We start from the raw sequence: 11466 nt of genomic DNA on the forward strand, positions 1-11466 counted from the left end.
CTTTTTGCTGGTCCAACCAGCAAAAAAAAAAAAAAGAAAGTTTTTTCTAGTGTCAGCACACTGCATCTGACTTTAACAGGCACCACAGTTCAGGTCAAAGCTGAGATCTTCTAATACCATATAGCTGCAGAGGAAAAGCCATACAAGTAGAGGCCATAAAAGGCTAGTGACTTAACATATTTACATTCAGTACTTAATTACCCAGAATAACTGGTGACGCTATTGGCAGTAGTGCAGTTAAAATAAGAGAAATCCTGGGACTGCTGAACTACTACACCACATACTTTCCTCAGGAATGGAATGCTGCTGCTGCTCCTCAAGTCTGAGGGAGGAGGTCGCTGTTTTCCCTCACTCAAAGGTATTTTTTTGAATACCTTGTAGTGCAGAGCTGACTCAAAAAGAGTGTGCTTATAGGAGGAGGAGGAGGGGGAGGAGGAGGAGAGGGGGTGGTGAGCATACTTAGAGAGCAACAGGTTTATGACTTCCTTAAGAAATCAGAAGTTTTTCTTGGCTAATGTTGGCAACGTGAGCTGACTTTGTGCAGATTAGTTTTGTAAAGTAAGCAAAAGCAGTCGCCAGCAGTATCTGTCTTCTATTTATGGCCTCCCCCAGGCCTCCCCCCCCACCCCACCTCCCCAGACTGACGTCAGCACAAAGTTATTTTCATGAATGGAGGGGGCGGTCACGAGGAATCAGTGACGTGAGTGCTTGCGGAAGCAGAGCGTGGAATGTTGGTACATTGTTGTTGTTTTGTAGTTAATTTAGTACGAGGATACGCCGCTGCCCGTCTGTGCTGGACGCTTTTTACCAACTTTGTCAACTTACTTCACCGGTTGTCGAGGAAACATACTTTGACAGTTTTACGCACTCCGGTCCACAGATATCTGCGTCCACAGAGGTGAGGTTGTATTTTATTTTTTAATTTAATTATTTATTTTTTTTCGGGAAGATGTTTTGACATTCCTTTCTAAATTACTCGAGTTCTCACGGTGACATAGTGGCGCACGCAAACAGGCTTGTGTGGTGCATCCTCCTCGTAGGATAAGTTTTGATCCCAGTTATGAAAGCTCATGTTGATTTCGTAGATTTGTTTCTTTCGGGCGGACACGTGTTGTGCTGGAGATACATAATACAGTGCTTCAAAAGTGGCGCAGACCTCGGAGCATTCGCATATAGGAAGTTAGAAATGGTATGAAAATATGTAAAAGGGGGAAACAAACGGTGTGTTTTGCCGCTTTCCTGCGATTTGAAATAGTTCTTTGAAAATAACAGAGGCGATTATGACGCTGACTGAATGCGGTCCCTTTAAAAAAAATTATAGCTAATAAATTTAATAAACTGCGAGCGAGGAGACGTTTTCGACCAGCATTGTGGGAGGGAAAAATTAAGACGGTAAAAATCACACTATTTCTTCGCACTTCCCATTAAACGTAGAGCTAAAGTTATAGAATGTGTTACAGAATATGTTCATATACTATTACTAAGCACACCTGAACCTCTAAGGTTTTAGATTATAACTTTTTCTAGAACGAAAAAAACCCAAACTCCCCAAAATGCATTTTTTTCCACATGTGTGTTTATTTATAGCGTTTCTGTGACTTGAATGAGATTTTCGGAAAATGGAAGTGAAATAAACTTCCTCACTTTCCTGTTGAAACAAATTCATGTACAACATTTTTCACATCCTCCTTAATTTTCGCGCTCTTCCCCAGTTCATGGCAGCGAGGTTGATAGCGGGTGCTATAATACAGAATACCAGCCTGCTTTTGACATTGGAATCGACACGTGGTCTGCATTTTTAGACATGTGGGACAAAGGGCACGATGTGGAGTGGAGGTAGACCACCAGGGTTGACTAGCCTACAAAGAAGGAACAGCAGAAGGAACCCATATTTCCACAAACGATAAATCACTTTGGAGGACGAAAGAGACTTTATCTTATCGCTGTGTTTAGCTATAATTCCTGCTCTGCATAACTCTTAATGACTTGGGTAAATATTAGAAAACCTTGTCATGGAATTACAATAACTAATTGAATTTTTGACCATGGCTCCAAAATAGTTCACAATGATCTTCTTCACAGTCTTGTATGTCCACCTTTCAGTTTGCCCTTTGCCATTTACTTAAGAACTTGTGATCTTTTTGTGATTAATATATGGAAAATATTTGTGTCTGAGTAACTTGTTCCGCTTAGATGGTCACAGGTTGATGTCTTGAGGGGGGGCTTTATGATTCACTGTTGTTTCTGGTGGGTGCACAGTGACTTTCAGTCTGAAGCAGTAGGAGCAGGGTGTGCTCCTGTCATGAGGTTAACATGTGGTTCAATCACCAAAGTGATGATATCTTTTTTGGATGGAGAAGTTACAGCAGCTGACTCATCATACCAGTATGGGACAGTGGGGGGAGAGAAATTCCCCTGAAGATACAGCATGTGGTCAAATTGTCTTCCCTTTGTTTCTCGTTTTGCCGGACAGTGGTGATGGATGAAAGCAGTGCAGAATGCAAGACCGTTTTTGTGGTGGAGTATTGTGAAAGTGAAATGTTTGTGGTTAGCGATGCTATGACTCACAGAGAACACGTTCGCTGTGATGTGTTTTGCTCCTCTTACTGGAAAAAAGATGTCAAGTTTTGATTACTGACTGTGGAAGCCAGTGATTTTTATTTGCAGCCGAACATGCCAGCCAGAGTGGACACAGGCAATAAGAGGCGATTGTTTGAACAGGTCTGCCTTGCATCCGTCAAACGTGACTCCCTGGCAGTTATATAGCATTTGAGATTGTTCCCTCTGCCACCGGCAGCGGCTTGTATCAAGTCTTTTCTGTCAGAAAGACTGGATCTCAAACCACTGCTTTCACCTCATTATGGTCAGAGGTGTGGCAAGTGTCAGAGGTACTCCTGTAATTATATTGCCGGGTTGTGTTGCTGGGAATTCTCTGTTGATTCCTGATGGAGCTGGATGCAACTCTCGATTTTGTTGTGATTCAAACTCAAATCAAATCATTTGAAATGTTTGCTCAACCTATCTGTCCTAAAGGAACATCATCGAAATCTTTAGGACTATTATTAGCAGTGACTGAATATTAATATGTCTTCTTTTATTCACTAATTATTAGTTATAATTAAAAAAAGGACCGATGTGTCCACTTTTTTCATTCTTTACATCGCTCTGAAAACCAGTGTCCATGACTGGGAGAATATCTTCTCACAGATATTCGGTGAGATCTCCTCCCTTTCCGCAAGAAAGTTCCGCTGGTCATGCCAACCATTTCTGAGGTTCTCTGTACTTTTCCTTCCTCTCCCTGAAACAACGGGATTTTCCAGGAAATGTCAGATCAGGAGGGTGTGATTCCCTGCTGCTGGTTGTCGCTTTTACCAGTAAACAGCATGACTCACTGCTCAGCTATGCTCTCCATTTCCTTCACATAATATCCCACCAAATGTGCTGCGCTGGAGAAAGAGCAGAGTGCTGCGTGCCTCAGTCTGTGAAGAAATCTCTCCACCCCCCACCCCTTAGAAAATTGCAAGAAACGCAAGCGCTTTCTCATGAAGACTAAAGTTGAATGTCAAGGGCAGCAGTAAGTCTGCTTTGCGCTGAACCCCCTCCCCAACCTACACAAAAAGAGAAGAAAAACAAAGAATCCAGACAAGCCAGCTCTGCATTTATTAGTGAAGTGTGAGCGCATAAGTCTTTGATACGCTGTTTATTTTAGGGGAAGGCTGGGCCCCACAGTTACCTGCTGTAACTGAAGAGCAGCCATGAACTTGACCCGATCCCTGACTTCAAAAACAGTAAGCTATACTTTAATCACGAGGTATCGGTGAAGGAAGGGTACATCCATTTATTTAACTGGCTTAGTCTCAGATGTGGAGCAAGGTTATAATGAATTTCTTGTCCCACAATTGTTTACCTAGAGATGTTTTTTTTTTTAAATCAGTGTTTTCTTGCTTCTGCTCTGGTTTACTTGCTTTTGAACTAGTTAAAAGTATTCATAACATGCATCTGCACATGTTCAAAGAACACAGCAGGCAACATTGTGCTTTTTGCTCAAATCCCCCAGCAAACAAGCAGAGCCGTGAAATGTTTGTGTTTATAGTGGATAGACAGTGGAGCATTTACTCTAGTGAGCACTTCTTTGGTTATCAGTCGTCAAAGGGGTGTCGTTAGGAATAAAACAGTATTGCTTGTTGTATATCAAAATGAGGGAAAGTGAATTAAAAAAAAAAATGAAGCACTTTGTTTACAATTTGTCCCACAAAGAAACACAACAATAAGAAAGAAAGACTCCTGACTTGCACACGTAAGCATGCGCAGGCTGTTTTCCATTTATTTGGCCAAGTGACAGATGTGCGATACTTCAAAATTCCAGACATTTTGTGAAATTTGCAGCCATTGTTTTACAAGTGGGTTTGTCTCCACTCCACCCCCGTAGCTGAGCACGTTGCAGGATATATTCAGACTGCATGTTCCCTCTTCAGCGAAGGTTTGCCTGTGTGCATGTGAGGGTTTGCACATGTGTGTTCGCTCAGGAATGTGGTTTTGTTCTTTACCCGCCAACTGTGGCTTTTCTTTGAGGTATTTTCCCAGACTCCTTTCCTTACTGTTATGAAGAGAAAAAAAAAAGCCTAACGTAAGTTGTTTTCTTGACTATAGCGAGAGGACGTGTTTTGTCTGTCTTCTCTGTGTGGTTGCTGAGGTTTTTTTTTTTTGTTCTCTGAGGAAACTTTGGTGTCTTAATCAAGAAAGCCGTGTCCCCGTGCAAGTTGCAAAAACATAAGCACATGCCTTAAGAATTTCAGGCAAACAATCTGGCATATTGGTTCAGACTGGGGACCTCTTGTATAAAGATCAGAGAGGCCCCAGACCGCTTTTCCATGATTTTTGCAAGGAACATACCCAGGGACCCCCCTCTGACGCAATACCACTTAAATTAGACCGTTTAGGGCCAGCTTGCTTTTGAGGAATGTTTTATTTTAGTTCATCATCTTTATTTGATGCCTCTAAAATCTCAGTTATGTAATTCTTTGCAGCATGTTTTGCAAATGAATAAAGGACATCAGCGAGCACACCAGATGTTCCTTAAATCTCTAAACCGAAGTTTATGTGGATTCTGTTTGTAGCTGTTTGCTCATTACACACATTTGCCATGTGTTTATTTTCCAAGTTAGGATTCTGACTTGATTTTCTATTTCAGGACAATGACTTAGTAATCTTTAAAAGACAAGGAAAAAAAAGCATTTGTTTTTCACTGCACTACTGATCTGAGTTAGAATCCCCTAGAGGGCGTGTATTAACAGAAATATATATATCACACAATGAACAGCCACACCCACAGTATTTTCTTCCATGAATGCTTCAGCTAATAGGTCTGAAGAGAATATTTCCCCTCTTACTGAGGGTATCACTTATCGCATTGCTCCCTTTAAATTGTTTAGTTGGCAGAAATTTGTGTCAGCACTGCGGGCTAAATATATCCACCAGTGTTAAATAAGGGCATAGGGCAGCTCAGGAAAGCCCAATGTAAGAGGATCCAACCACAGAGAGACGGCACTAAATCGATAGACTACATTGTCTCCCAGCAAAAATACATCAGTGACTATAAAGGAAACTATTTCTCTGTGACACTCTATCTTTAGGAATTTTCCACATGCTGCCCTGTAAAGTTCAGCAGAACTATAAATGTTATACTGATGTGATGATTTGCTTTGATGAGGAGGCAGAATCCTGTAGACTGCTGCTCTGTAAATCCAGAGATGTCAGATCAGAAGATAAATGATGGGTCAGAGATTGGATTTAAGAGGAGAATTGAGGATTTTTGTACACAGGTTGCCTTGAAGTTACCAGCACAAGTTAGTGCTGTTCTTTTTTTTTCTTTTGGTCTGTACTATGTATGGGCTGTGTTGCGGTTATGAATGAGACTTGTTTACCCTTTCGGTGACCATGTGACTCACACTCCCACGCCCATTTGCAGGGCGTTTCCATGGTATCTGTTGAGCATGGAACAGTGCACTCGTAGTCAAGCTGGTCTGTAGGTCTTGAAATGGAGCCTTTGGGGGATGTGTGCCTCTCACAGGATCGCAGCTCAGCGCTCTCGCTTTTTTTGGCCATGGCAGCAGTCTGGAAAGCATGTGGCTCACTGTAATGAGTACAGAGAGGCTTTTCTAAATACTGCCCTGGCAAAATCACTGAGGCAGAGAGCTTAAATGCAAAGTTCTGTGACGAGCAGGAGAGAGGTTGCCTGTTTCTAATTTTGCCTGGTCTAGTGAACTACATTGTCACGGCCCTCTTTTTAATATGTAAAGACAGACAAGCAACAGTGCTGACAATTAATAGAGTCATGCTGCCATCTGCTGGTATTTATGTCACTAACAAACAAACATGAGCACTGACATATGATGTAACCCTGGGATGTGACGTCTGTGCAGTAAACTTCTCGAGCATCACCAGTGGGGGTGTCATTTCTGCTTATCTGCCATATCTCAAATGTCAAATAACACGCCATCTTGAGTAAAAAAATATCAGTATCTCATTTTTAAAATATAGTGCATGAACTAAAATGCACTGTTTAAAATTCCTGCATGTTAACGCACTCTGCAGCAGAAGTAACCCGAGTAGTATAAACTAATGATATGTGCAAAGTAACACATGCTGTCCAGTCACTCTAGTAGTATGACTTGAATACCCCAATTGCTTCTAAATTGCCAACATAGGTAGCTGAGTAAATCTGCGTGTTTGTAATTACTTTCGTCCATCAATAATATGTTCTGTTTCACTTACTTGAGGTCGTATTTTTTTTTTACTTTTCAGTGTCTTCTGTGAGATTCTGGTCATTTGTCTTCATGCAGGGAATGACGACTACTTTTAAGACGAGCAAAGCTTTAAAGGTAAGCATGAGAAGTTTGAAAAATGTTTTAGTGATTCATGCTTGCACACAGTTCTTCATGCACTGCTCGTGTCTTGCAGGTCAAGAAGGAGGTGGGTGAGAATGCCCCTGTGCTCAGCGATGATGAGTTGGTTGCCATGTCTGTGCGGGAGCTCAATCAGCACCTGCGTGGGCTCACCAAGGAGGATGTTGTGCGATTGAAGCAGCGACGGCGGACCCTGAAAAACCGCGGCTATGCCGCGAGCTGCCGCATCAAACGTGTTACCCAAAAGGAGGAGCTGGAGAGACAAAAGACCGAGCTGCAGCAGGAGGTGGACAAGCTGGCACGTGAGAATGCCAGCATGAGATTGGAGTTGGATGCGCTGCGAGCCAAGTATGAGGCTTTGCAGTGTTTCGCCCGGACTGTGACCAGAGGGCCTCTCTCACCAGGCAAAGTTGCCCCCACCAGCGTCATCACCATCGTCAAATCTGCCAGCCAAAACAACTCCAGCCCATCCGCTTTCTCAGCACCTTCCTAGTGTTGACAGGACTGGGCTCTCCTTTGCCTGCCTGGTCCTTCCTATTTCTGACCTGGTCTGAACCCACTCATCCCACACTGAGACGAGGCTCGGTAGTTAGACTGAGGGGTGGCCGGGGTGGCAAGCTCTATGTGATGTTATGCTGCATTCACAATTCTGTCTCCCTCTATTTGTCTCTTTTACACAATCTACATTGTCTGTGCACTGTGCAAACCCCCTCCCTGACACCCAGCACCGGCAGGTTATCGGGCCTCTGTGACCCTACCTCCATGACTGATAGCAGAGATTTGCTTTTACTCAAATTTCAAGTATTTGACACGCCTTAATGTGGCAGCAAATGGTCTGGGACACCTCTCATACTTTATGATGTAAAGAATAAAATACGACAGGTTTAAAGTAACGCATATGAGACAGTATGGATACTTTTAAAGCCTTTGCCAAATCACATTTTCTTTGTATAAATATTAATGAGCTTCTGTGTCTGTTGCCTTGAATAGTTCTACATGTGATCTATGCTATATCTCACATGTATTTTAACACAGAGGTGATATCTTTCCACTGTGAGGTCAAATAGACACTTCTTCAAGGCCACAGTTATCAGATGCCTTTGAAAGCTAGCCAAACGAGGCACCGGAAACTTATATGCTTAGCACTTTTAAGAGGTGCTAAGCAGTAAAGTCACTTGATTGAGTGTTTGAGTAACATGAAATTTTATGTAGAAATGGTTCTGAGGGATCTTTGGATTATACTGTTGACAACTGACCAATGTTTAGCTAAAAAGCTATACTAGTCTTTTAACCATGATAACTATATAAGTAACTTATTTAGAAAGCAATACCAGTACAGTTCAGAGAAGTTTGAATGATCCAATAAAGTTGTTCATATACAGCTGAAAGCGATCTAATCTGGCAGTTTTGAAGAAACACCTTAAATTAATATTTGGAAAGAGTTAAAATCACCCATTACGATAGAATTTGTCTTTGTTGGACTGGACTGTTTCCTTATACAATATTCTAAAAAGTGCCATTTGTGCCTTCATTCCTCCTACTGGCAGTTGAGAAAAGACATGTCTGAGTACCGTCAGATTTCAGAAAGGGTTCCGATCTCTCTTGTCAACTACATTCTAGTTGACAGATAGCTGAAAAGTACTGTTACGTTATGTTGTCAAAGACAGTGTAGGCAGTTGGAGCTGTTGCATGTGATTGCATTTGTGTGTAGCCCCTTGACTCAGAAGTTTCTTGATGTATATTGTAGAAAGTTTTTTTAATTCTGTTTAAACGGTAAACTTGGTTAGACTAAATTGTAAAACTGGAAAGTGATTAAGGAACACGCGTTTGACAATGGTGTCTTTCATCAAATAGCACTTAGAGAAGACTGTTAAGATACAGTAAGTAAAAAAAATAAAAATAAATCACAGGGCCACTTGTTTAAAGAAGGAAGTTACGCTTGCATTTCTGCAGTTACTGGAGCTTAACTAAGTGACAACTAAATGTGGTCGAACCACTTACAGGAAAGTTGTGCCTAATGTAACTAGTGATAGTGAACTACAGTCTGCTGTGGCACTTACTGATTGGTGTTTAATCTCTTTTCTTTGTATGCAACTCTTGGTAGGTAATCCATATTGGATATAATAATAATAAGAGCAGACCTTTTAAGTATGATGCAATTCAAGTTACTTACTGTATATTACAGACTAGAGACGGCAAAGCTCCCACTGCTTCTGTTTTCCCTTAGATTGAGAACTCCGTCCAAATAGAAATCATTCCTAATACTGGGTCACAAGAAGTGCTGCTGCCGGTGTTGGTATTTCCGAAACAGTTACTTTTCTTTTGACACGCTCTTCTACAAGAGAACTCCTGACGCCCATCTCTAGAAACTGTGGTGTCAAGATAACTAAATGCAGTAAAGACCTTGCTCTCATTGTACATTTTGTAATATTTAAATATGAAATTCACTTGAAATCGAGCTGTTCTTACCGAGAATCCATTCCCAATTTGGAGTGAAGTCAATAGATTGTTCATGTCAGGATTTTCTCTTGGCTAAGAGGACATGACTGTTCTTCCCCTGTTCCATAGCTGCAAAGAACAGTATGGGGAACTTTGCTGCTGTACAACCTGCTGTGATTTATAAGCAGGGGCATTGCTGTGTTCTTACTCTCATTTTGTATTTTTCATTTGGTTTGTGTCAATACGGCCCATGTTCTTTTTTTCCTGATACTTAGTTTTATAAGCATATACATTATATAAATATACATTATATAGTACATATTTTTCTATATTTATGTCTTTTACTATGCTGGGAGTGGTGTGATTATGTAATCGGTCTTTGAAGTCTAATTATATGGATGCTGAACTTTTCTCTTAAAAAGAAAAAAAAAAAAGGAAAAAAAAAATAGTATTCAAATTTACAACGAGAGAACTATTTTCGTAACTTAAGTCTTGTGAGTATTTATGGCCCAAGAATAGTTCTTCTCAGCACATTCACAATGTATCTAATGCACGACTTGGACAGTAACTAGGATTACATGCAGGTTACATATTTTGTCATGTCAAGTTTGATCATTTTGAGTGAAACACTGCCTAATATTGAAAGTGCCTAATTTCAATCAAGTGTTCAGTTTGCAAAATTTGCTTTTGGGCAGCGTTAACTGGGGAGTTATCAAGATTATTGCAAACAGAATATGAGGAAAAATTGCTCTTAAAACAGATCAACCTGCATGCAAACCTAGTCCGCCCCTGCAGCCACTGAACCTGGTATACTTTTCTAATATGTCAAGTCAGAAGTTTCAATGACTGCAATGCTTTTGTAACTGCTTAACAAAAAACAAAAAAAAAAGAACCCCAAAGCTGTTTTAGGGACTGTTCACCCAGGCCTCTTACAGATAAGGAATGTGTCAAGCCTTGGACAAATGAGTACATATTACCTGTTTACATAACTTATTTCTTGAGCACATTCACCTAAAAGGCTTTGTGGCTAAAAGCATTTTCTGCATAGCATTACAGTGACCTCTTGTGGTTTAGTTTCCAAGCAAAACTAAGCTACATCAGGGCTTCTTTAATTTTAGCACTTATTACTGTATTTGAGTCTGAGGTGAATACTTTTTTTATGAGCACACCTAAATAATAATTACCTGAAAAAAAAAAAAAAAAAAAACCAGTTTCAAATTTTAAAGTATATATTTATGTATAGTGCCTAAATAAGGACAAACCTTCCTCTGGGTGAATTAAGTTCTACATTTCAGTATGACCTAGCAGAGAGTTTATTCATGCTCTTTTCTTAAGCTACCCAAAAAAGTCTAGCAGACACACAAGTTTAAAGAAGTTTAAAGATGTAGATACATTAATGTAGACATGTTTATGGGTGAAAATAAAAAACCCTCCTGCCATGGGTGAATACAAACCTTGGTTTGATCAGCTTTCTTTCTACATTGAAGTAAACCGCAGTTAATACCAAGGAGCAGTAATAGAACTGAGATCTTTTTTTAAATCTTTCATAAAATAATTATAGCAAATGCATGTACAGAAATGTGCATGCTTGTGTATCTTGAGTAAGCATTCGAGGTGATCAGCTGTCTTTGATTAAATAAGCTTCGACACACAAGCTTTGCCAGTCCTACAAGCTATAGTATTTAACTTTAGCCATGTAGAAAGTCAGTTTTAATTATGTAAGAGTGGAGCATGTATACAGATTAGGTGTGGCTAAAATTATGGATGCAATACATTGAATGTTAGTGTAACAGCAGCAACTTCTGCGTTTGTGAGTATGAGATAAATGTCTTGAGGCTTAGAGTGACTGTCAAATAGCAGTAAAAAGGCAGCATAAATTGAGTATGTACCATTCATGACTTGTCATTACTCTGCTCATATTTTATATTTATTTCAATGATTTGTGTAATTTTATTAAAAAGAAAAAACACCTAAATTATTTTTACATTCATTTACATGTTTTCTTAATGAACTACCCTCATGTACAAATAAAATCTATGTTGTTTCTGCTCTTATTTAATGTGTGGTAAATTTATTCCTATAAATAAGGGTCACTGTCTGGTTTTGTATTTCCAAATGAGGC

At 40.2% G+C, this 11466-nt stretch overlaps 1 protein-coding gene across 4 annotated transcripts; it reads left to right on the forward strand.

The window, feature by feature from the left end:
• Positions 1–672: 672 nt before the first annotated feature.
• On the forward strand, positions 673–11398 carry mafk (v-maf avian musculoaponeurotic fibrosarcoma oncogene homolog K). Of its 4 annotated transcripts, none has more exons than XM_005468810.4 (3): positions 673–903; positions 6805–6881; positions 6961–11398. In XM_005468810.4, exons 2-3 carry the CDS (start codon positions 6837–6839, stop codon positions 7396–7398), a joined length of 483 nt encoding a protein of 160 aa, XP_005468867.1. In that variant the 5' UTR covers positions 673–903; positions 6805–6836; the 3' UTR covers positions 7399–11398. The 4 variants fall into 4 exon arrangements, with proteins under 4 accessions (XP_005468867.1, XP_003442228.1, XP_005468868.1 ...); XM_003442180.5 differs by having other exon boundaries at positions 675–898; XM_005468811.4 differs by lacking the exon at positions 673–903 and adding an exon at positions 954–1392.
• The last annotated feature ends 68 nt before the right edge of the window (positions 11399–11466 follow it).

Source organism: Oreochromis niloticus, linkage group LG4, assembly GCF_001858045.2.
Source record: "Oreochromis niloticus isolate F11D_XX linkage group LG4, O_niloticus_UMD_NMBU, whole genome shotgun sequence".
NCBI lineage: Eukaryota > Metazoa > Chordata > Actinopteri > Cichliformes > Cichlidae > Oreochromis > Oreochromis niloticus.